Below are 26,990 nucleotides of genomic sequence, written 5' to 3'. Positions count from 1 at the left end.
TATAAAAATATACAATATTTTCATTTTTCCTATCATTAAATATATGTAGCAGCAACAATAATAATACTAGATTTTTTATTATTATCATGTATATAATGATTTAATATAGTAATATTAAAATATGATGTGACAATTATTATTACAACAATTTTATTACATACAGTACATTTCTTCTTAGTAGTTATAGTTGATATTAGTATTAATTTTTATAAATGTAATTTTTTGTACTACTACTATCAAGCGAAACATTATACAACAAAAAATTATAATAACAGCTTATTATTATTTTTATAATTAATAATATATGTGCAATGCTATTTCCTGCAATACAATTATTTAAATGGAGTGCGTTTCCACAAAAGCAGCTATGGTCACAAGTTCCATTGTTACCAATAGCTTTCAGTGGAATTAACGACCATAATTAGCTGACGGTGCTTTTGGGAAACGCAGCCCTGGTCAGCTGGCATTTAAATATTAAAGCAATGACAATGAAAGTGAATGTAACATAATGTTGGCTCTGACACTCACACCAGCTGCAGCTGTTTGAATGCTGAGAGCTCTTTAGGCACCGAAACAAACAGATTCCCATCCAGGTATCTATGGAGACAGAGAGAAAGCGAGTTCATCAGACAACCAAATCCAGCCAGACAGGAACCCCTGCATTAGCATAAAGCTCGGTCCCGCCCGCGCGTGTGACTCACAGTTCAGTGACATTGCGTGGGACGCCACGGGGTAAAGCCAACAGGTGCTTGTTGCTGCAGCGCACCACTGTCTCCAGACATGAGCACTGCTCCGGACATGCCGGCTTAGGCACACAACTCACGTCGTCTTCAACCAGCGCTGTGCGTGTGTGTGATACCATCACACATACAGACATAGAAACCATCACATTTAATGCATGATTAGCAAATGTACAATTCAATAATTTACACATAGCAGATTTATGGCAATAAAAAAGATACTCAATTCTGAGTTTTTTTTCACAGTTCTGAGATCTACAAGATGTAAAAACTAGTGCTGTCAAACGATTAATCGCGATTAATCTCATCCAAAATAAAAGTTAAAAGTTTTGTTTACATAATATATGTGTGCGTACTGTGTATATTTATTATGTATATATAAATATACACACATGCATGTATATATTTCAGAAAAATATTTTTATACATTAAATATATTTATTTATAATATAAATTACGTGAATATAAATATATCCATGTAAATATTTTCAAAATATATATTGTTTGTGTGTGAATTTATATATAGGTAATAAATATACACAGAACACAGGCATATATTATGCAAACAAAAACTTTTATTTTGGATGCGATTAATCGCAATTAATCATTTGACAGCACTAGTAAAAATTATAAGAAGTTCATTTTCATTAAAATAAAATATTTTGAAATGTCATAAAATTAACAATAATTTTCAATTGCGAGAAAAAAGTCAGAACTATGAGATAAAAAGTCGCAATTACCTTTTTTATTTTTTATTGGGTGGCAGAAACGAACTGCAGACTTTTTACAAGCAAACTCATAATTCAGAGAAAAAGTCAGATTTCGAGATATCTGAAAATTGCGAGAAAAAAGTTAGAATTCTGTGTTTATATCAAACAATTCTGACTTTTTTTTTTTGGAATTGCAAGATAAACGTCTGAAGTGTGCGATAAAAAGTTGCAATTAATTTTTCTTTTTAATTCTGTGGCAGAAACAAAAACAGAAATGCACAATGTAAACTAAGTCATAATTGCAACATACAAACTCAAACCTGTAAGGAAACTCAGAACTATGAAAAAAAAAAGTCACAATTACTTTTTTTATTTTATCATCCCATGACGGAAATGGGGTTCAAAAGGTGAGATTATTTATATACTTATATAAATCATTTAAAATAGTTTAACATAATTATGTAATATAAGTCTTGGAAAAATATCAATAAAAGTGTGCTGAAAACTACAAACTACAAACAATCCATAATGTTTTGCATCGTAAACCAAAGTTTTCAGTAAAAATATTATTTAGGCAGTTACATTATACAGTAGCTGTCAAATAAATAAAAATAAATCTAAATATTACTTGTAAATATAATAAAATATTTAAAAAAATTATTATTAGTGAATACTGAAATAAAATTAGATCATTCTTTTGTTCTAGAGCCAGAGAAAATATTGTAAATCAGAAAATCCTTACTGTTGAGCCCTGCATTTATATATAAATATATTACTCAAGTATTCATAGAGAAATTATTTTATTTTATTAAGTTCATTATTAGTATTAAACACATTACATCAAACTTAAGTAGCTAGAGGCATCTGTGTTCACATATGTGAGTAAAGTATGTTTAGGCCTTATAAATGATGAAGATGTAGGACAGTGAAACGATCAGCTCAAACCTGAAAACCTGAAAGCATCATTTACCCTTGTCACAGAGAAAGTCTGGCTTTGCCACATCCTGCAGCGGGATCTCTCTGAGGAAGCCTGGCTTCTGACAGCGAGGGTTTCCTGTCACGATCTGTCGAGATCGCAGCCACTCGCCCAACCAGGACAGACGACAATCACAGTTAAAAGGGTTTGCCAGCAGGTTTCTGAAAAAGACCGTGGAGATTAAACAGAGTTAACATTAACAGAAGCATATATTCAGATTGGACACATTCATAAAAGGCAGCGAGAACTAGAGGTGTTTACAGAGTGGAGAGGTTTGGCAGCGTGTCGAAGGCTCCAGGCATGATGGTGGTGAGCTGGTTGTCGTAGAGCGAGAGCAGACGTACGTTCTGCAGGCCTGAGAAGCTGCTGTTGTGGATGCAGCGGATGCGATTATTCCTGAGCATCCTAACAAAGACAGAAACAAGGTTTCAGGGTGACTGTGAGGAGCAATGAAAATGGCTGAACTTGCTTTGATTGCTCTTGAGTAATGATGCATTTGCACAATCTTGCACGGATACATTTTAAAGATAATGATACATTTCAATTAATGGACAGCTTCACTACAGATATACTAACATCCTGGACTGCGATGAGAGTTCGTTTAATACCAGTGCTCAACAAAAAGATGGATCATTATTTTAAACTTCAGTATTTGCTTTGATGTATATAGGTGGTTATAGGATGGTTGGTTAATTAATCGTTTTGCAGCCCTACTGATGTATCAATCAGTTCACCAACTAATCAATCAGTCAACCAACCAATCAGTCATCCTATCATAACTCATACTACCAATCAATCAATCATCCAACCAACAAAATCAATCAGTTAATCAACAAATCAATCAGTCAGCCAATCTATTAACCTACCAGTCAGTCATCCAACCAACCAACCAACCAATCAGTCAACCAAGAAATCTATTAATCAGCCAACCGAACAACAAAACCAACCAATCAGTCATCCTATCAATCACTCACACTACAAATAAATCAGTCATACATCCAACAAAATCGGTCAACCAAATAATCAATCGGCCAACCAACCAATGAGTCATCCAACAATTTATCAGTCAGTCAACCAACTAATCTGTTAATAAACCAACCAATTAACCAATCAGTCATCCTATCAATCACTCATACTACCAATCAATCAGTTAAACAATTAATCTTTTAATCAACCAACCAATTAACCAATCAGTCATCCTATCAATTACTCATACTACCAATCAATCAGTTAACCAACTAATCAACCAACCAATCTATTAAACAACCAACCAACACTAATCAATCAATCAATTAACCAACCGGTCAGTGTCATACTACCAATCATTTGGTCAACTAACCAATCAAATAATTAACCAACCAATAAATCAGTCATTCTATGTCAATTAAATCAATCAATCAATCTCAAATTTCTCTACTGGTAACTGAAGAGTAGAACAACTAAAGAGTCGCTTGAAACGTTTTAATCATGTAAACCACAACATTTATACAACAAGCATGCTTCTCAGAGTACTAGAAATGCTGTGGCAGAAATGAGAGTGAAAAGGACACTTGCAGCATGCGTAATCCGTCCATTCCCCGGAACATTCCTCCACGTACAGACACCAGGTGGTTGGCAGTGAGGTGAAGTTCAACCACAGACGATGCGCCATCAAAAGCTCCATCCTCAATCTCAGTGATTTTATTGTTGCTAAGATTTCTGTGAGAGAAACGCACCAAAAACTGGTTTATTGTCCAGTTCAGTTCAACAGTAAGTAATACAGTCTGACATTTTTTCATTATATTATGTAGAAAATAAATGTCAATCTCACATTTTCTTGAGATGTGTGAGGGACCGAAAGAGTCCTGTTGCCTCCAAGATGGACAAGTCATTGTTATTGAGCCGTCTGAAATAAAGACAATGAAATAAACATAGAGTTAGCATGTTGATAAGCTAACAATGTGCTACTATAATACTATAAGCAGCACAAAAACTATTTTTTATCAACAACAAAAAAAAATGACTAAAAGAATTATGTCAAAATTTCGGTTGCTTCATCCGCCATTTTTTTCACTGAGTTTGTCGCAAAGCATTCTGGGATGGACTTTTCACATAGAGGAGATAGCCGAAAGAAGTTATCACAATTATGCAGTCTACTTTGAGAAACATTCTTCATATTGAGTGCACAGACATGATGCCTTAAAATACTCCCTACACAGGCAGCTCACTAGATGTTGGAACAGAGCCATATTGTAATTGTTCCATTTTAATTATGTATTCTCTTACAGTTCAGTTGTAGAAAGCGGAAGGTGCTCTGGGAACTTGGTCAGCCGTAAATTTGAACAATCCACCACAGTAGCTTCACAGCGGCATTTAGGTGGACATACAGGCTTGCTGTTACAGTCCTTATTCAAACGTGTGTCCTCTGCACCTGAGACAAATATAAAGATGCTTTCAGAGAACCATTGATATTCAAAGGAGAGAAGGCCATTATTCAGTTTGAATCACATATACTGTTTCTAGTCATATACAAAATCAGGTTCAATGAGATACTTAACAGACATAAACAACTCACCTGGGATGTGGTACTGTTCCTTGGCTGCTATGGCAACACATGCAAGAAAACAGAAAATACAGCTGCTACGGATGTGTAGATATAGCCAAAGATCTAAACTTGAGACCTAAAACTAGACCAATAAAGACTGAAACCACAGATGTTCTTGAGTATACTGGCATTTATACAAATGTTTCCATTGACTCTCATTGGTTGAGTGATGTTTAGTCACTCTTTATGCAGGTTACATATTTATGCCAGTAGGTGGCAGCATGTACCTGACTGTAAGTGAATAAATGTCATTCATTCAATTGATTTAGTCAAAAACATTAAATCACAAACAAAACCAGTCACTGATCATTAAATTTATTTTATTAAATTTATTAAATCATTAAAAACTGATTCATTCAGATATAAAACCAGTGACTGTTTTTTTGAGTGAGTTAATCATTAAATCATTCCCACAAACAATTTGTTCAATAACACTGATTCATTCAGGAATTAAACAAATGACTGCCAATATGAGTCACTGAATCATTTATTCAGCCGATTTGTACAAACACTGATTCATTCAGAAACTAAACAAGTAACTGTCTGGAAGAGCGAATCAATAAATGATTTATTCAACATCACAGATTCTTTCAGGAATGAAACCAGTGACTATATTTATGAGTAAATCATTAAATCATTCACTCAACCGATTTAGTCGAAGACACTGATTTATTCAGGAATAAAACAACCTACTGTCTATATAAGTGAGTCACTGAATCATTCATTTAACTGACTTGTTCAAAAACATTTGATTTATTCAGGAATGAAACAAGTGATCAAACAAATCATTAAATCATTCACTCAACTGATTTGATTAATTTACGAACACCTACTAATGTGTTGCTTGGAGAAACAATTACTGTCTGCGCAATTACTTCAAACGCACTTCCCAGTTAAAAGTTATGTGCGTACTTTTAAATAAATGTATGCAATTATTTATAAATTCTTTGTAAATAACTGCAAAAGTGTGTTTGTGTATTCTACCTGAACAGCGGAACTTCTTGCTCTTGATCTGACTGATGCGTTTGTTGGCGAGCCGTCGAGGACTGGAGCATCGTGCGCCGCTGGTCTCAATCGGGTTGGAGCGCAAAAAGTCCGCCAGCCACTTCAAACCACAATCACAGACGAACGGGTTCTGAGCTAAGTGACTGAAAGAAAGTCAACAATAGAACGTCTTTATTACAGTAAGTGCCCATTTCAATGGTTCGTTATATAACGTCTCTTACAGAGTCTGGATGGATTTCAGCGGAGTAAATGTGCCTTTAGCTAGAGTCTGGATCTTATTGTCATACAGGGACAATAGAGATAGGTTCTCAAGATCATGGAAGACGTTGACGCGAACACAGTGGATTTTATTGGCATTTAATAGTCTGAAAGAGAGAAAGACAGACAACTCAGACATTACAATGACTGTCTGGATGGATGATGCTGTTTCAGTGTGCTACTTTATTCACGGACCATTAAGCAATTTTTATATGTGGGTGGTAATTTTACATTGACATAGGCTTTTCTGTACTTACAGTAACTCTAATGCACTCAATCCGTCAAAAACACCTCGAGGCAGATCTGTAATCTTATTTCCATAAAGAACCCTATAAAACAAAACACAATAATGATATACAATGGTGCTGGATAAACAGTTTCATTTGAACCAAGTCTGCAGGGCTTGGAAACATGCGGATTTCATAAAAATGGACCATTCAAGACACAAGGTTACACATACATTTAAATACAAATGCCATAAACAGGTTAGGTTTAACTAGATTTTGTACATTTTATGAATCTTTATGATTGTACATTTTATTAGCTGAAGTCATAAGAGCACATCCCCAAGTCTATGGTTTTTTACATATAACTTCCTTCTTCAGTATTAGCATTAAGCAGTGCAGATCTATTTATAAGCAATGCAGTCTAATGAATTGAATCTTTTTAATGAATCAGTTGAACCAGTTCACAAAATCTCTATGATTTAAGCATTTCACAAATCAGTGACTAATAGAACCAAAACATTTTGGACATGTCTGACCCACAATGAGTCAGTTTTATAGCCCATTGATTGAAAAAAATGTATTTGGTAATGAATCGTTCGGACTGAGTTTGTGAACTGGTTCAACTGTTTGCCTGAAAAGATATGACTCAATAGAACAATTCATTCATGAATCAGTCATTTCTAAATGAACAAACGAACGAATGAATGAATATTAATGCTAATGACTTATTTGTTGAATTCCACATGAATTCCTCGTTCAATGTAATTAGCATCTCATTCATGAATAAATTTTTTAGTGAATCAGTTCACTTAGTGATCAAACTCCATCGCACACCTGCAAGTGATAGGTGCGTAGGACAAAGGACCAACCAGGTGGATCGCCTCAACAGACAAGCAATTCCCGCACACTATCGTAACTTGCAAAAAAGTAATATTTATTAATTAACACAACGTTTCGGTCACACGACCTTCATCAGGAGTATACAAATGTTCAAATTCATCTCTTTTAAGATGAACACATGACCACTTAACAAAGCTCCATCTGTAAACAATTAAGCTCATTAGGAGTATAGATGAACATCACATCGTAAACAGTTACAAATTATGATAGTTACAAAAACCAACAAGGATCCCACTACAAATTCACAAGATCATCTAAAATACATAACACGTTGTCTTCAAAAAGCATCAAATTATTACACCAATCAGTCAAAACTCCATAACCACTCAAACTCATTATAAATTCATAATAGAAACGGCACATCATTCAAAACAATTACACCACTATAACATTACATTAAATGGTGCTTCATCGTTCATACCCATAGGTGATAAAGTTTGAAGGGTATAAATCCAAAACAATTCACGTCTCTGTAGAAGTAATTCAATGTCTCCACCCCTAGGTGGCAAAGTTACTTTCTCAATCCCACAAAAACGTAAAGAGGTAACATCGTGATTCAAATTTAAAAAATGTGCCGCAACTGGATAATTCATATCTTTTCTTCTGATCGAACTCTTATGTTCACTAATTCTTTGTTTCAATTGGCGTGACGTTTTTCCCACATAGCCTATACCACAAGGACAACGGATCAAGTACACAACATGAGTGGAAACACAAGTAATCACAGATTTGATGTTATATTTTTTACCAGTTCTAGGATGACAAAAAAATTATGTTTTAAAAGTATTATTACACTGAGCACAATTCCCACACCGATAATTGCCCTTCTGTATAGGACTAAGTAAACTCTGAGATGCACGAGAACTGGCGCTCTGATAACGAGCATGTACCAAGCTATCTTTTAAATTCCTGGCGCGTTTATATACAATCAAAGGAGGATATCTAAAAATATCCTTCAACTCCGAATCAGAAGACAATAAATGCCAGTGTTTTTTAAAAATTGATTTTATCATGTAAGACTTAGGTGAGTATGTTGTAATACAAGCAAAGGAGTACTTTCTTGTTTTCATTACCTTCTTTTTTAGCAATTCAGACCGTGTCTTTTTAAAAGCTGTATTATATCCATCTTCGACCCAGTCCAAAGGATAACCTCTGTTCAAAAAATTATTTTTCATGATTTTCGATTTCTCAATAAAATCGGAATCAGAATGGCAAATCCTCCTCAATCTATAGAACTGACTCATAGGCAGTCCTTTTCTTAAAAAAGTCGGATGAAAACTGGTAGCAAGTAAAAGTGTGTTACGATCAGTCTCTTTTGTAAACAAAGTTGTAGTCAAATTGCCTTCGTTCTTCTGTACCCACATATCAAGGAAATGTACTCTAGACGAATTAATTTCAGAAGTAAATTCTAAGTCGTCAACCAAGTTATTCAAATATATCACAAATTCTCGAGCCTCATTATGATCACCCAAAAAAATACAAAATATATCGTCAATGTATCTGTACCACTTGATAATCTGTGAATAAAAAGGATTATTTTCTATATTCAATACATAACTCTCCTCAAAGAAACCCATAAATAAATTGGCATAGTTAGGGGCAAAATTCGAGCCCATTGCTGTCCCACTTATCTGAAGAAAAAAATCATTATCAAAACTGAAATAATTATATTTCAAAAGATACGAAGCCAGCTCGACGATAAAGTCTGATGGTGGATTAGAATCCTCACGTAACAAAAGATAATGTCTAAGTGCAATAAGTCCTTTTTCATGTGAAATATTGGTATATAAGCTTGTTATGTCCAAAGTTGTTAATAAAGAAAAATCCGGTAAATCATACACCTCAGAAATCTTATTGATAAAATCAGTAGTCTCGAATATAAGATGGTAACGAATAAACAAAAGGTTTTATAAAAGAATCAACATACTGAGATAAAGGTGATAAGAGGGAATTAGTCTAACGTCACGTCAATTGAAACAAAGAATTAGTGAACATAAGAGTTCGATCAGAAGAAAAGATATGAATTATCCAGTTGCGGCACATTTTTTAAATTTGAATCACGATGTTACCTCTTTACGTTTTTGTGGGATTGAGAAAGTAACTTTGCCACCTAGGGGTGGAGACATTGAATTACTTCTACAGAGACGTGAATTGTTTTGGATTTATACCCTTCAAACTTTATCACCTATGGGTATGAACGATGAAGCACCATTTAATGTAATGTTATAGTGGTGTAATTGTTTTGAATGATGTGCCGTTTCTATTATGAATTTATAATGAGTTTGAGTGGTTATGGAGTTTTGACTGATTGGTGTAATAATTTGATGCTTTTTGAAGACAACGTGTTATGTATTTTAGATGATCTTGTGAATTTGTAGTGGGATCTTTGTTGGTTTTTTGTAACTATCATAATTTGTAACTGTTTACGATGTGATGTTCATCTATACTCCTAATGAGCTTAATTGTTTACAGATGGAGCTTTGTTAAGTGGTCATGTGTTCATCTTAAAAGAGATGAATTTGAACATTTGTATACTCCTGATGAAGGTCGTGTGACCGAAACGTTGTGTTAATTAATAAATATTACTTTTTTGCAAGTTACGATAGTGTGCGGGAATTGCTTGTCAGTGAATCAGTTCACAAAACCAATCTGAACGTTTCATTCGCAAATGAGACTGAATCTGTCCAAGTGGTTCTCGTCAACACGTCAGTGACTCACAGAACCTAATCTTTTGCACATGTCCGACTTGTAATGAGTTGGTTAAACAACGCACCAATTCTTTGAACCAAAAGACATTTGGGAATGAATGGTTCAAACTGAGTTTGTGAACTGGTTGAACTGACTGAAATGACTGATTCATTCATATAATAAACAAACTAATAAATAAAATTGTTAATAACCTGTTTATTGAATTCCAGATATGTCTTCTTTTATTCATCATAAATAACGTTTGATTAATGAATGAATCATCCTAATTAATTGGATCTTTTTAATGAATCAACTAAGCCAGTTTATAAAACCAGTCTGAGGAATTAATATACAAATTAGACTGAGCAGTTACATCTTTTTCTTCACATGTCAGATTTGCCAGATTCATTGAACCGAGAGCCAGTCTGTGAATGAATCGTTCAGGCCGAGTCTGTGAATCAGTGGTACTGATTCACTGAAAAGATTAGACTCAGTAGGTGAATCAGATATCTGTACGTTCTGAATGTATTAAAGACTGATTCTTGAATGAACCAATACTGTATCAAATATTTATACGACTGACTGAACTGCTGAATCATTTATTTAACTGCTCAAAAGACCCAGTTAGCAGTAATGAATCAGACCGACCAAATGTAAGTCTATGAGATTTTATCACCCGTTTTATCAAAAAAAGACAATCTGGCATGAAGCAATGCTCCCGCTGAGCTAATCGCAAGATCCTTATGTAGTCAAATCATATAAGATATGTATGCTAGAGACGACAAGCGCCGCAGGCTAGACATTATTTACACAAACCGCACACTTTCACATCAGAGCCTTGCTGAGATTCTCCCAGAACAGATGTTTAGAAAGAACTCTTCATGCTACGATGCATAATTCAACACAGCTAATTAGCACGCACATATGAACATGTAGGAAATATACACGCAATCAAATGCAGATTAAATGATTTTACACCATGTGAGTGGTGTAAAATACACAGCGCATGAAGGCGTGTTTACAGATTTAAATAAATGGATGTGTAATTCTAAAAACAATAACGTAGGCAGAGCCGAGACATTTCACTTAAGTAATAATAACAATTATTCTTTGTGATTATATGTTTCATTTTGTATTCGTGTGCAAAGTAATTGTTTATTGTGATTTTTAAATGCATTTATTTTTTCATGTTGCTGTTGCTGGCTCTCGGGTCCTGAAAAAAAATAATAATAATTGAAAATATAATTTCCTGTTGTGGAAAAATAAGTGTTTGCTGGAAACGCTGTTGGAAATCTTTTTTCTGTAGGTCGGTGTTGTATAAAGGAGCATTAGCAGTAATGTCTACATCGACATTTCTGTTGCAGAATGATTTTATCGTATGATGTCTGCGGGCTTTATGAGACCCTCTGCAGCATTTTTATGAGTTTATGACTTGGTCATTTCATATAACTCAGTTTTCTGATTTGCTCTATCAAAAACACACAGTTTTTCAGGTCATTTTCTTGCAAGGTCCATTTCTAGCTGCGCTTCAATTTGATTTTTCTGATGTTTAAAGTTTTTTTTTCCATCCCTTTATTTTCTGGCATGTAATTCTGTAAAACAAACACAAGAGTGAATGAATTTTAAAAGCACACTTACAGTGAGTTGAGTGAACGCAGGCCTTGAAAGGCATCGGGGGCGATTTCAGATATTTGGTTATTACTCAAATCACTGTGGAGTAAGAGAAAGATTTACGAAACCTCTGTTTCTTAACAAACGCAGCAGATCCTGAATGAACGTATTCCAATTATTCCTTCATTAACAATTCCATGTTGTGCAATAACTGCATGTATAGTAATTCTCATAAATGCATGTGAATCTAATTTGTGTCATAGCTCATATTGTAGTTTATATAAATGTAATCACTCACATTCTGCGCAGTCTCTTGTAGGAGGTAAACGCTCCTGGAGGAACAGACTTTATACCGTTCTGCTCCAATCGTCTGAAAGACAGAAAACCAGAGAACCAGTCAACTACATGTCAAGGGTGGATGGTTAGCTCTACTAGCGTGTCCTTGGTTCCCTTATTATCGTGGATACTACGCTGTGAAGGGCGACCTCTAGCACTAGTCAGTGTCAAAGACAGCAAACAATCGATCGCACCAATGCGGGTCAAGAAAGGGTAAAACCCACCAGATGTGAAGGTGAAGAGTCAAGGGTGAATGTAAAATGCACTTATTTTTCACAAAAACGATGTTAAAGTTGAGCTAATATTAAACATGTTAAATACTCACATCTCAGTCATGCCTTCAGGCATGTTAGCTGGAATCGCCGTCAGACCTTTTCCTCTGCAGTCCACGATATTGTTCGTACAGGTGCACATCGGCGGACAGGAACCAGACGCAAGACCACAGGGCTGAGGACTGGAATCAAAAACACCTCAGGAAAAGAAGGAAACATTATATATATTAGACTTAAGCATGCAGTTGATTGGGGTAATGTTTGCTTGATATCAGTCTGGATGTTTCTTCAATTTTGGGGACTTTGGAACAGTGTTTTTGTTTTTAAACCGTGTTTCTAAATGAAAAAAATAATAATAATTCCTTCACATTTCAAATCATTGTGGAAATTACATTTTTGTCTTCTGAGACTAATTTCACAGCGAACATTTTATTTATACAAAACACACAAATTACATAATAACTTAGTGCTGTCAAACAATTAATCGTGATTAATCTTATAATTAATTTTGTTTACATGATATATGTGTGTGTGCTGTATATTTATTATATATAAAATACATTTAAGAAAAATATGTTATGTTTATATATTAAATATATGTATATAAAATATACGAAAATGAATATATAAATGTATAAACATGTAAATATACACATATATAATGTAAACAATCACTTTTATTTTGGATGCGATTAATCGCAATTAATCATTTGACAGCACTAATAAAATGACAGCTTTATTAGAAATAATACACCATAATACTAATATACTCTAGCCTCCGTGGTAAACAAGTACATTTGAAAATACATATTGTACAAACAAAATTATACATGACTTTCACACAATAAGTGTTGAAATGTTATATGATTGTTTTACGCTGTCTTGAGTAATATGTTTAGGATATATTTTCTAAATTTGGGGCTGTAACAAAATAAATGACTAAATGTTAATCAAAAAATAGCAAAACATAAATGATAAATAAAGATAAAACGTTTTCAAGGCAATGTTAACGTGACCTTTATAAGTTTTTAATAAAAAATTAACCCCTTAAACATAAAAGTTTAAGAAACAAAATGTGACTGTCGTACTACATATATCAAAAAAGTTGAGTAACTCAAATGCTGAAACACATCATTTGATAAATGTTTAAAATGTGCTTCATTTTCTTCAAAGAAACACAATGTGACCTTCATACTATTTAATAAAAACTGTAACTGTTTTAAATAAAAGTAGTCTAAAAAGTGGTAATAAAATGAACCCAAAAACAAAATCAACACTACAGCACATATTCCAAGAGGCCAGATTTACCGGAGCATGTGAAATCCTTCTTCTGCAGTTCGGCCAGGTTGAGGCCGTGTAGACTGGGTGGTGCACTGCACTGAGTGTACAGTCCCAGCGTCGCTCTCTGTCTGAGCCACTGAGACAGCCATGACAAATGACAGTCACACCGCAGACTGTTGGAGTGCAGCCGGCTATGAAGACAGAAAACTGATGAAAACAGACTTTGCAAGTATCACTATTGTCAAGTCTCATACTTCTGTGTGAGGAGAAGTGCAGAAAACGAGCTCTGGACTCACAAGGTACGTAACTTGGGCATGTGGTTGAAGCTGGAAATGGGGATGGTGCTAATATTGTTGTTGTTTAGTGTGCTATGGAGGAGAATTAAAGAGGTTATAAAGAATATATAATCTGAAATATATGCATACCAAAAGTTTTATAAAAAACACTAATTTTATTTCTCTATAGCACATAAAGTCAGTACATACAGGACCTCCAGGACTCTCATGGCACGAAACGCTCCGTCCTCAATGCAGCTGATGTGGTTCTTATCCAGCTGTCTGAGATCAACACAAACACAATGGCACACAAGACATTTAAAGGTTACATTTAAATTGGGGAACTTAAAAGAAACATTTATAGATAAAGAAAGTTGTGTGAATTTTAACTCACAAGTTCTTGATGTCTGTGGCTCCTCTAAATGCTCTTCTTGGGATCATCTGGATGGCATTTTCACTTAAGTCCCTAATTAAAAGAGTTAGTGAAAGGTCTACTTAAATGAAATCAATAATTAATTATGCAAAATAGAACTGAAACGCAAGTTTAGGTTAGAAAACATCAACAACCAAGAAAAAAAATCACTAAGACAAGATGCAACTTTTATTGCTATTTTGCAGATTGAGAGACCTGACACTTTACTCACCTCCAAGATGCAGATGAGTTTGTTTCTTCATCAGGTTTGGAGAAATGTAGCACTGCATCAGTGTCTCAGCAATGGATGCTCTGCAGTGAATGGGTGCCGTCAGAATGAGAGTCCAAACAGCTGATAAAAACACCACAATAATCCACAAGTACTCCACACTTCAGTCCATCAAACAATGTCTTGTGAAGTGAAAAGCTGCTTGCTTGTTTGTGGAAACAGGTCCATCATTAGGGATGCTTTTAATTTCACTTCTGGCCAAAATATGAGTCCATAATCCACAATGGTTCCAGTGAAAAAAAATGCAAAAATAATCTCCTGTAGTCCATCACATCAAACTTCACCATACTTGTTTGGAACAGTCACTTGTAAACGATGCTTAACCTGGGCGTATTTCACACCTAATTCATACCAGAATGAACGTTTTCACTTAAGGAAGCAATATTATGGATAGAGGACTCGTGTTTTAGCTGGAAGCAATGGTTTTAAGCTAAAAAGATCTTAATGATGGATTTGTTTCTTTTGAACATGCAGCTTTTGTCTTCTCCAGACGTTAACTAATGGACTGGAGTGGTGTGGATGACTTGTAGATTATTGTGATGTTTTTATCAGCTGTTTGGACTCTTATTCTGACGGCACCCATTCACTGCAGAGGATCCATTGATGAGACACTGATGCAATGCTACATTTCTTAAAATATGATGAAGAAACAAACTCATGTGCAACACCTTTTTTGGCCAGAGGGTGAGAACATTTACTTATGTATTTATTATTTTGATTTATTTTAATTAACTATTCCTTATATCTAGTCAATCTTGGCAAATCTGAAGACATTCTTGAGGTCTCAAAGCTGTTCTGTTATGACGTTTAACCATTAAAAAGAATGCCTCCGCATTAATAATATTTCCAATTTGGTGATAAAATGAGCGTGACACAATCTCAGTGCCATGGTTTTGAAATCTATCTATATTTCATATCTAGTCATGCTCGGTGCTGTTCTGCAGGAAATTGACATTTAATAAAAGAACATCTGGATTCTGAAATGTCATTTCATCTGTTTTCTCTCCATGTGAAAGCCATCAGTGACCTTTTCCTAATGCATGTGATTTTTGCAGAAATTGCAAACTGCTTTTAAGTTCCCCGCAATTGGTTCCCCGCAGTCGCCGTTTGATAGAGGCCTTTCATGTTCCATCAGGACGAACAAAGAGTTCAGCAAATTAAAGCTCATTTTCTTTGTTAAGGATAAAATGCAGTAAAAACCTAAAAGCTAACAGCAGACGCTGAGTATTAGCTGTATCATTAGTGGCACTATTTCCAGTAGAAGTCAGGCCACGGAGCCAGTACAGTGAATCAGACACATAATAAGAAATATGTAAACTAGGGCTGTGAATCTTTGGGTAGACAGCAAATCGACTGAATTCACAATTCATAGGGTTTCGATTCGATTCAAGAACGATTTTTGCAAATTCAGAGCGATTCGATTTGAGACGATTCACAGTTAAATTTGATGCGATTCAAAGATTCATTCTTTAAGTGCAATCACAGGATTATTAAAATGCTTCCCCTAAATTCTTTATCTGCTTGGTCAGAGGGTAAATTACACAGCAGCCTTTATGGAGCCAGAGAGGGAGGGCAAAAAAAACAAAAACACTTATCCATTGGCATATGTAGACGTAATAAATTTTAAATACATAACTATAGTTCAAAACAATTAATACATTTACTGACATATCGCTTGAGACTTACTGATATAAAAATGAAATGTAAGCTTTATTTGGAATAGTACTTGTGCACAATGCACATTTCTTAATATTAACCTTAAAATGTGTTTTAATGTCACTATTAATGAGGATTGTATGCTTTTTGAATAATATCGGTCTTTAAATGCATATTAAGTTGCAATAGTTCCACTTTAGCACTTCACTATATATTTAGTTGGACTTTAACACTACTTCCTCACAATTAAAGTGCATTAAGTAAAAAATTAGTTTAGTAATTAGTAATTTAGCAGAGTTTAAGTTTACCAGTTTAGTATACTAAAAGTACAATTGCAGGGTATTTTTATTAAGCATTTAAATATGTAAATGTACTGTATTTAGTATATGTAGCATGAAATAAATTTATTTCAAATACATTTTAGTATATTTATTTTTCACTATAGGGTAAGGATTTAAAAGTATTATTTCAAGGTCCGTTCAGAAATTCATTACATTCTTAGTGTTTTAAAACGATTACTGGCCAAAATCAATGATTCACGATTCATAAATCCATGTTTCAAGATCGATGCATATGCATCGTCAAGGATTGTAATCGATGCATCGAGAAAACGAGTGAATCGTTACACCGCTACTGTAATCAAGTGTGAAACGGAGTAAGAAAATAGTGAGAAAATGCGGAATATTTTTAAAACAAATTCTAAGGAGTCAGTTTTTCTGTTATTAAGTATATAAATGAATACAAAACCTCCAGCTGTTTAACTCTGAAATGTGAAAGGGTCTAAAATGGACTCGTGACTTCGTGTGTTTTCAGTGTAAATATGGGCAAAGAGGTCTTTTTCACCTCACATTACAAGATCTTAGTCTGTATCATTATTCATGGAATGCATATGTAGGTCAAAATTAAATTTTCTTTGTTATTTAATGCATTCCACAGGTAATTTTTTCCTAAATTTTTCATCTAATATATGTAATACATTAAATATTAGTTAAGCATCATGACAACTTATTTCAATTAAGAACATACTCACAAAATAATATTGTTTTACACTTATAACATGTATTATTTATTATAAAATAATACAGTTTTATGAAGTAAAATGCACCAATTTGGTCATATTTGACCCACATATATACTCTGTGGGACAGTTTAATTGTATATGCGTTCTAGAGTTAATTAAATTAATTTGACACTCAAGCCATAATTTCTACTTAACATCTTATTACCTGTGAATGCTGGTCACTGGTTACAGGTCCACTCAGGTAATTATCTGAGAAAAAGACCCCAGTAATCTCACGTATTATTGCACCAAAATCAGAGATATCAGTATAAACTCATCATTTCTCATTGGATTCAGGAGTGAAGTTGCTCTCCATTTGTACTGTATGCATCAAGAGCAACCCTTCCTCTGGGTTAGATAAGTGTTCAGTTGAGTTCAACCGGTTGGGTAAAATTACAACATTTTCTAAACATTGTTTTCTAAACAAATTTGGGTTACAATGACACTTACAATGGAAGTGAATGAGGCCAATTTGTTAAAATATTGTTTAAATATCATAACCTAAAGATATAAATATGGGTCAACACAACTTTAGCATGGAAATATGGCTTACTAGCCTTTTCTGTGTAAACTTATATTAAATTTTACAACTTTGTTGCTATGGCATCTCTAAAATGACTAGATCGACTTTAAAGCTCAAATAATCCAAAAGTTTTAACATACTAGTTAATGAAATACATAAGTTTCGCATTTTTGCTCCTCCAAAAATTGGCCTCATTCGCTTCCATTGTTCCTTCCAAGTTCCTCCCCACAACCTTGATATTTGCTTTGTTTATAGCAAACAATGAATGAGTACATTTATTTTTGTGGTAATCACCATTACTTCACAAGTGTTGTCGTTAGTGTTTAACTTGTACTGAACCCTGAATATATACAGAGCTCAAACGCAAGAAGTATCATGATAATGCAATGCAGGTTTCTATTATTTACATGCAACACGGCCAATTCTTAATCACATCAAAGTGATGTAAACATATTCTGACTTTGCAATCAGATTCATCTTTAAGAGACACTAAGGGAAACCAGAAACCACCTTCTAAAAGCCTCCGGTGCTCTCGGTGAACACAGGGTTTCCTGGTAACCCCCTTTAATCAGAGCTGTTTGCCAAGGATGTTCAGTTTGCATTCGCTGCGGTCCCAACCTGGCTGACATCCAGAGGTGATGACAAACAGTACGGATAGTAAGACTGCTCAACCTCTGCAAATATTACACTCCAGATCTTTTATTTGAAAACCCTTGAAAGAGGGCAAGGAGAAGAGGACAATAGAGGCCTGAGTGGGAAAAAACGAGCAACAAGTGGTGGGATCTGAGAGACTGCGACTAGCCACACTGGTTTCCTTTTGTTAGCCGTCGTCTTTCTTACATTCGTCTTTTTGTGTTTGACGTACTGTTTACTGAAGGATATTAAATGTTAGCAAAGGCAAAACTCATTCATCAGAAGCTCAAAGACAGTGAAGAAACAGTAAATACAGAGAAAATGACTGAAAGAGTCTTTCACTGTCTATCACACATATTGTACATAACCAAAGCTACAGATCTTTACATTTCTTATTTGCGATTTTTTAATTAGCTTATGTATTGTAAGATAAACACACAGAGCAACAGCTTAGCATATCGCTAGCTGATTAGCATGCTAGCCTAAGTGTCTTCAAGGTACTTACAGAAACATGAACTCTACACCTCAGCCGTGCATTAATTTTCAATAATAATTTTCAATTTCTATAGACTGTCATAAATAATTCCTCGCGCGCTACAACTAGACAAACGTTTAACTCAAGCACATTTTGTGTGACCGGCCAGTGAACTGTAAGAAGTGTGCCATTAAGAAAAGCTTTCAAAGAAAATTGGCTTTGCGCTGTAAAATGGCCATTTTGTTACCGTGTAGAAGAATCATTCAGTGCAATGACTCCTTTAAGACCAGATCTTTGCAAGTTTTAAAGTGCAAAAGTCCTCTAGCTAGCATAACATTCACTGCTAGCACTATTAACAATTTATTTAACAATAATACATTGGCAACAAAAAAATCAACAAAACTCAAACTTGTCTTATATTCAAGGATATATGTGATGCTAATTTTGGCTAAAAAAATAACAGACTCAATTCACTCAATTTCCAAATATATAATACTACTAATAATAAATAATATAATATACATAATAATATATTATTAATGAAATAACAGGCCACTTAAGCATACTTGAAGAGAAACACTGTCATGACTAAGTTACTAAACACATTTAAGGAAAATTGTCCTTTGTAAAAATGTCAAATTAAATGTTTTACTTTAAATTAAATGTTAAATCATTATGTTTTTATAATTTTTCATTTTAAAGTGCACTTAATTGGCTGTGTTGACGAACATACTAAAGCACATGTAAAGTACTTGATTATAATGTTACAATATTACATTTAAAGTTAATGTATTTTACATTTATTAAATAGCAACTTCATCAATACAAATGTGTACTTACAAATATATTTAAAAAACACTATGCGTTTCAATAGAATTTACATTAAAGTATATTTTAGTTTAGATTAAATGCTTGAAAGAAAAGGCCCCCTTGCTCTCAAAGATGTTTTCATTTTAGTTTCATTTTTGAATTTGGCCAGTGGTTATGAAAACATGAATGATCATTTCTTTTAATGCGGTACGCTGTCGCCCTTTCTACGTAAAAATCAGTCAAATCATGTAACGTGAATGTCGTACAGTCTCTTGCTCGTGATTTAAAAAAGTTGAAAGTGTACCGAGCCACGGAAGAGACACTGTTTCTCGAGATTCAAGACGGAAACACGGACAAATGTGTTTCATTCACTCGTTCATGACCAGGCATACCCCACTCACCCCGACCCAGTTTTACGTAGGGCCCCCAGTAGTCACACTGATTCCTACGATTCAGAACAGCCTTTGCATTAGGAGTGCACTTATAGTGCGTAACATGCTGTCTTTATAGGCAGCTGTCTAGGGTTTGGAACAAAGCTATTCACGCTACAGTATCCTGTCAAATGAAGTCAAATTCTGAGCGTTCCTGGAGAGAAGAGACAGGAATAGCGTGAACGCTGAAGAATAATGAGTCTTTTCTTTCATTGGTTCGTAACATACACATTCTCACCTGGTTAGTGCAAATGAACATTTTTGCTACCCACAGTGACAGAGTTGAGGAAAAATCTACATACCAATCATAATTAGCAATCACCCCTCTTATTTCCTCTCTTAATTAAATGTGTTAATTAATTGCGCATGAAGAACGCCACCATGGTGCCAATTAGCAAAGCTAGCCTAATGAATCTTCGAGTATTAGGAGACTATTACTTGTTTTAATGTACTAGATCTTGCTTTGTTTAATTGTTCGCCACAAAATTCAAACAAAGAGCAGGAAAGGAACCCACATGACCCACATTATCATAAACCAATATTCCTGAGGTTACCATAACGAGAGTCTCTGAAGGAAAAAGACCTTATGAATTTCATTTATAATAGCAGACATCTTTCCCTAAAGGTATGTGTGGGTGTTTGGGGGTGTTCGCAGGCAGATTGACTGAACGCACTACATCCATATGGCAACTCGCTAATGAGACAACGTGTGAAATGGCATGAACAAACAACCAAATAACAAGCAAACACAGCTGTCCTTAACTATTTGTTCGCACCCATTATGCCTCTTTCCGTACTCCCACACATTCCTACATAGTTTCCTTTTTGACCCACTGCCCCCGACAGTGCAGACTTTACCAACTGTATCTGCATTCAACCATAAAACCACAGCTGAGCTCTTATAGAGACATGAATATCCAGGAAGACACTACACAAGCACATCAAATGTGTTTTGACGCAAGAAGCTAGGTAAATTAGCCAGACGCTATTGTTTATTGCCATATTTCAAAGACAATACATTTATAAATATGCATATAAACTGTAATTAGCATGCAACTACTGTTCGCAATTATATTCAGTTCGCATGAATGTGATGTTTCCATAATTAGTGCTTTTTTTTTTTAAAGTATGCTACAGTGTAATTTCTTTTTCAGAAAGGCTGATTCCTATTGCGTTTGTGAGCATGTTAGCGAAGCTAGAAATGGGATACGTGAATAAGCATAGCTTAATAACAGTTTTTTCCCAGACTTGCCCCTGACAGGCCAGAGTTTACCAACAATATATGTTCTTAGTGCTAAAAACTCTTCATCTAACCACAGCTAACTAACCTAAGCACTCATTAAGATGTGATTGTTTAGGAAGGTGTTTTAGCACAAATTCATTGGTAGAAGCTAGTCAAATTAGCCAGATGCTAATGTTTGTTTTCATGTTTTTGCCTGAGAATGGGTGGTTTCATCTCAACGAGCACGTTTACTGATGTTTCTGATAAGGAAGCAGTCACTCACAGTCTGGAGAGTGCAGGATTGTTCAGGAACAGGAGCTCTGGGAGTAGCTGGAGACGGTTTCTGTTGAGACGCCTGAGGGAAGCACAAAGACATACGGCTCACAATTAAACCCAGTTTGAAGATTACATACTTATACTACATGCTATAGCTTTTAAAGGAATTTTTCTTTTTGGGCCAGTTTCTAGCTAGTTGCACAAATTGTAATGTTGCCTGTTTTTGTCAACCCTGTTACCAAATGATTGCTATTGTAAAGTTACTAAAATTCGAACATTTTCTTAATTTGTGGTAAACCACAAGCCAACAATTGGACTCAAACTAGCTTAATTTAGATATTTTCAACCCTGATGCCCATTCGGCTGATATGCCTGAGGGGGAGCACATTTAGACATATGACTCAGGAAACTCAATTTAGGAAAATTATATAAAACATGAAAAAAAATTGCTTTTGCAATGCAATTAATTTGAAAAGTCAAATTGATCCCAAAGAAAGACTGTTACTATATTAGATTCCAGGCACAGTGCTAAATCATCCATGATTCTTTTGTGAAATCTGGATTTTTTTTATTAGGTCATAGGATCATATTAAAAATATATGTAAAAGGGAAAGTGAAGGTTAATTTCAAAATGATTATGATTAATTTTACAAATCCAGCTTTGGGGAGTCTGGGAGTCCAGATATTAAGAATGTAGTCAATTTCAACAGAACCTGAGGGTTAAATGCTTTAAATATTATATTAACCCTATAAATCCTACTGTATCATTTTTGATATGCATCTTAGACTGATATTTCTATACAGTTATGCCAAAACCTCACTGAATTACATTACAAGCTATCAGAATTTCATCTTACTTTTTGTCCATATAAATATCAGCATCTGCACCAAATTGCATATTTTTGCTCAGTTTGAACCTCAATAAAGCGGTATTTTCCTCCTCAAGTATGAGCGTCATATTATACTATATGAGCCATAAAAGCCTGAACCATCAAATATGATATACTTTCTAAATGTCCCAACATGCTGTAGCTTAAGGAAATAATTTTGTGCCAGTTTCTAATTAGTTACACAAATAGTAAGAAATGTTCAACCCTCTTACCCAATCTGATATATGGAGACAGAGATAGAGAGACTTCTGATTTTACAACCTTTATTCAATAAACTGCTCCATTTAAAAAAAAAAAAAAAATTCTAAATAAGATTTCATATGTCAGATATTATAAGCCTTTGAAACAGAATACTGTATTATAAAAAATAATTAATAGGTATCTCTAAACTCACAGTCTGTCCAACTCCTTCAGATCATTGAAGGCTCCTCTGTCAATAGTGACGATCTGATTATCCATGAGGTGCCTGTATAGATTGATAGAGTAATGCACAGTGAAAGTTAAAAAGAAACCAGCAATAGCGAGTGTGAAGAATGGCCACACACTCCAGCATACAAACTGAAAATTAAAATGCAATAAAACGGTTTGCTTGTTAATTGTTGTTTACATGCTAAAATGTGCTCTTGTCTGCTTCCTGGTTATTGTTGTGGCATACTGTATATAAATGTGTATTTAAATACTGAATCTCTATAGACTACAAAATACAACAAAAATAAGATTGCTGTGGAGAAATGAATGAATAAAGCTCACAAAATTCGGAGGTGCTTCAGGCCAGCGAAGTCATCCTTGCCAATATGTGTAAGGTTGTTTGAGTTCAAGTCCCTTTAAAAGCAAGAAGAAAGAGGAATTGGTAGTTACTAATTAAATATTCATTGAAATGTATTACTATTTTTTTAATAACTATGTCAATGGGTTAATAAATCAACAATTAAATGCAATTAAAGTTGAAGTGTCTTTACAATGTGCTTACAATTTTGTTCCACTTTCTAAATTTGTACACAAATTACAGTGTTGACTGTCAACTCTGTTACCAAAGTTTTTGATATTGTAATGTAATTTAAGAAAAGTACCTAACAAATATTTTCAAGTATTTATGCTAAACTACAAGCCAACATTTTACTCCAAACTAGCCTATTTTAGATATTTTCAACCCTGTTACCCATTCTGATATTATATTATTCATATTTTTAAACTCATTAATATTTAATGTGGGTTGGACAGAGAAGAAATACATTAAATAGATGAATGGTATGAAAAGAGGTGGACAGGGTGAGGCTTAAATAAGTGTATATTTTTGATAATTCAGTTTGCGCATTTTAAAATGAAGTTGCCATACAACAGCACTGATGAAAGAAAAGTCAGATTCGAGATCTAATTAATATCTCAATAGTTTGTCCCTGACAGCCACGACATTAATGTAGACACTTTTTGGACAGCAGCACACATGCCTGAATAAACTGAAACCTAAGAAATGGAAATAAAATCCATAAAGACCATAATTTGCGCATGCAAAGAAGGGTTACGTTCATTGTTAAGAGGTGAACGCTGACAGGCTGCCCCTTTTGTAGTGGAAATATACATTTGCAAACACACGTAGACTAGTGTCACCTGGGACACGGGCTGTAATGGCACTATTGTGGAAAAGAGCCCAGGTGTGACCAATCAGGGCAGTGAATGAGGTGACTGCTTTAATCCTTTAATTAGTCCAGCATCTGCGGCCAACACTGGGACCATTAATGTGGAAAATTGGACACAAAAGCAGCTTGATCTCTTCATCTGCTATACATCCCTACAGTTTCCCTGAGAGCTTGAAAAAGGAGCTAATAGCTTGTCACAGATATATACATAACCAGAAGACCTTCATTTCCATCAGCGCAGTTGTGTGGCAATAAAGAGTATATATATATATATATATATAATCCATGCATTTACAGTGGTTCATTATAAGGCCTAAGTATTCTTTAGAAAATATATTAAGAAAATAATAATTAATTTGTCAAAAAGCAATTAAGATCGGCAGAAGTAACCTTCGGGGTGTTTTTATTTTACTTTGTTTTCTCAGCAACTAAGGTTGAACAGATTTAATTATTTACATCTTTTGTTTACTGGGGTAACTAACACTCTACAAAGTCAAATGTGTTGGTGCTACAGAAAACCAGTTTTTAAAGTAATTTCCATGGTCTGACGGTCATTTGTTCCAAATATGGAGAAGATCGGAATTTCATCATGATGGGAAATCAATGAGAGTCTTGGGGGAGAATGTAGGGGAAACCTTTTTAAAATGAAAAAATAAAAATTGAACATTTCTTAAAATGATATCCAGGAAATTACATCAGTTGGATAGTTAAGTCAAGTCAAGTCTCCATTATTTATATAGCGCTTTTTACAATGCAAATTGTGTCAAAGCAGCTTTACAGTATTACACAGCATGGCAGGAAGTTAAGCACATGAAGTCATTGTATTTTCTCAATTTTTACACAAATTGTAGTATTAACTGCATCAAGTTCAACCCTGTTACCCAAGATGCTGACCAATGAAAAACCACAAATAAACAAACAAGAAACCAAGATCAACAATAGTAGAATAATTTAGGCTCCATTTTCAACCCTGTTGGAGCTCTATTACCCGTTCTGGCATATACTGTACATAAACACAGAGCTGTAATGGTGGAAATGTTGGCATGACTCTAAGGCTCTGGTCAGATGGGTGGAGCAGTAATATTAGCATTCCCCCAGAAAATGATTTTGAGGGGAGCCAATAGTTAATAATCTGTCCAGTGACCCCAGAAACCCTACAGCAGGGGTCACCGGACACGGTCCTGGAGGGCCAGTGTCCTGCAGAGTTTAGCTCCAACCCTAATCAAACACACCTGAAGCAGCTAATCAAGGTCTTGCTTGGTATACTTGCAAGGGCAGGTGTGTTGAGGCAAGTTGGAGCTAAACTCTGTAGGACACCGGCCCTCCAGGATCAAGTTTGGGGACCCCTGCCCTAGAGACACACAGAGTTACATAAGCCATACTTCAGATTTGGCCTCTTATGAATAGCTTCATAGAGTTCAGTCCCAAACAATCATCCATCCTATACTTAAGATTCGACCTGTTATTTTACACTGAACATATATATATATAATTTATTGGACTTCGTTTTTGTAGAAACCAACATCTGCTAGCTAAGCTCTACTAAGTGACAAATTAATTTAGGCTACATTTTCAACCCTGTTACTCATTCTGGCACATGCACCTACGCACCTTCAGTGTTCGACCCCTACCAATCATTTCTGATTCGATCTCTTACAAACAGCCAGGCTTACACTGAACACTTTTACAGAACATTTGAGACACAAGATACCCTATATACCAGATATTTAACATGATGATCTAATCAATCAGTTTGCATTTAGTTTAAATTAATTTCATTCAAAAGACAAACAGCCTGTACACAGATATCCTGTCGTTCTCAACTCTATTATTGGCCAGTGATATCATGTTGAGCCGTTTGAGCACTGCAACCCTCAGCAGCCTTTTGCCCTCCTTCACGACCCCCCGCCTCCCACAGCCAACTCAAATAACAGTGCCTCCGCAGCTCCATTCTTTACCACTGCAGGGGCAAAGCTCAGGGGACGATGGGGGATATTATTTGGCTAGTGCAGTCTCCTTGATAAATGACTCTCTTTGCTACACATCCACTAGGGAATGTCCTCCTCACTATAGAGCTGCTTACTGTTATCAATATTGCTTTCACTGCTAATTGTTCAACAGGGTTGAACACATTGAGCCTCATCTAAATGCCTTTTCATTGTTTATTGCGGCTCTTTCCTGAATTGTTTGTTTGTACTGACACACAATTCCTGTTGAGGAAAGAGACCTAACCTTAAGGTCTGGTCACATTTACAGTCGAGGGTGAAATCCAGTCATTTTAATTAGATTCCACGTGATAGGGAATTTTATTTAAGAGCATAAGATATCCCTACACAGAATTCGCAACAGGTTCAAGCTGGTCACATGGTTTTGCCCCGATGACCAACAGAAAGTTGCCTGGTTCGAAATTGACTTCTGTGTGTGAGTTCGGCTTAATACATCGCTACAATATTGACAATAGATGTTGGACCTTGTTTGTCGCAAAATACCGCTGACCGCAACTTTAAGTTTAGAATTAGCAATGTCTGATAAAATAAACAGTTCATTCTTCTGATTTAAATCTATTTAAGGAGTCGGTTTCTGATTCACAAAATAGTCTGAATGATCATGAATGGGACTGAGTCGGCTCTTCAATTCAGCTTTGTGAGTCATATGCCACAAGTCATATGGACTACTTTTATTATATCTTAAGTGAATAGTTCTGTCATTATTAACTTACCCTGATTTGTGTTCATAAACCTGTATGGTTGCTTTATGAATTGAGACCAAAAACTTCAAAAAAGACAAAGGAAGCGTAAAAGTAATCCTGCATG

The 26,990-nt window shown here is 35.0% G+C and overlaps 1 protein-coding gene across 1 annotated transcript in view; it reads right to left on the bottom strand.

The window, feature by feature from the left end:
* slit1b (slit homolog 1b) overlaps positions 1-26,990 on the bottom strand; it is a gene marked incomplete at both ends in the record, with an annotated part of 46,691 nt that overhangs the window by 17,688 nt on the left and 2,013 nt on the right. Inside the window, 21 exons of the mRNA XM_079413633.1 lie at positions 529-597; positions 702-840; positions 2,421-2,587; positions 2,688-2,831; positions 3,975-4,124; positions 4,237-4,311; positions 4,692-4,836; positions 4,981-5,007; positions 5,995-6,158; positions 6,237-6,380; positions 6,531-6,602; positions 11,727-11,798; positions 11,998-12,069; positions 12,361-12,505; positions 13,616-13,779; positions 13,885-13,956; positions 14,074-14,145; positions 14,258-14,329; positions 21,658-21,729; positions 22,935-23,006; positions 23,291-23,362. Coding sequence (XP_079269759.1) covers positions 529-597; positions 702-840; positions 2,421-2,587; positions 2,688-2,831; positions 3,975-4,124; positions 4,237-4,311; positions 4,692-4,836; positions 4,981-5,007; positions 5,995-6,158; positions 6,237-6,380; positions 6,531-6,602; positions 11,727-11,798; positions 11,998-12,069; positions 12,361-12,505; positions 13,616-13,779; positions 13,885-13,956; positions 14,074-14,145; positions 14,258-14,329; positions 21,658-21,729; positions 22,935-23,006; positions 23,291-23,362 — 2,181 coding nt within the window. The remainder of the gene's footprint in view (positions 1-528; positions 598-701; positions 841-2,420; positions 2,588-2,687; positions 2,832-3,974; positions 4,125-4,236; positions 4,312-4,691; positions 4,837-4,980; positions 5,008-5,994; positions 6,159-6,236; positions 6,381-6,530; positions 6,603-11,726; positions 11,799-11,997; positions 12,070-12,360; positions 12,506-13,615; positions 13,780-13,884; positions 13,957-14,073; positions 14,146-14,257; positions 14,330-21,657; positions 21,730-22,934; positions 23,007-23,290; positions 23,363-26,990) is intronic.

Source organism: Barbus barbus (assembly GCF_936440315.1).
Source record: "Barbus barbus genome assembly, chromosome: 49".
NCBI classification, from domain to species: domain Eukaryota; kingdom Metazoa; phylum Chordata; class Actinopteri; order Cypriniformes; family Cyprinidae; genus Barbus; species Barbus barbus.
The sequence above is the reverse complement of the archived record's forward strand: the minus strand, read 5'-3'. Positions and strand labels throughout refer to the sequence as shown.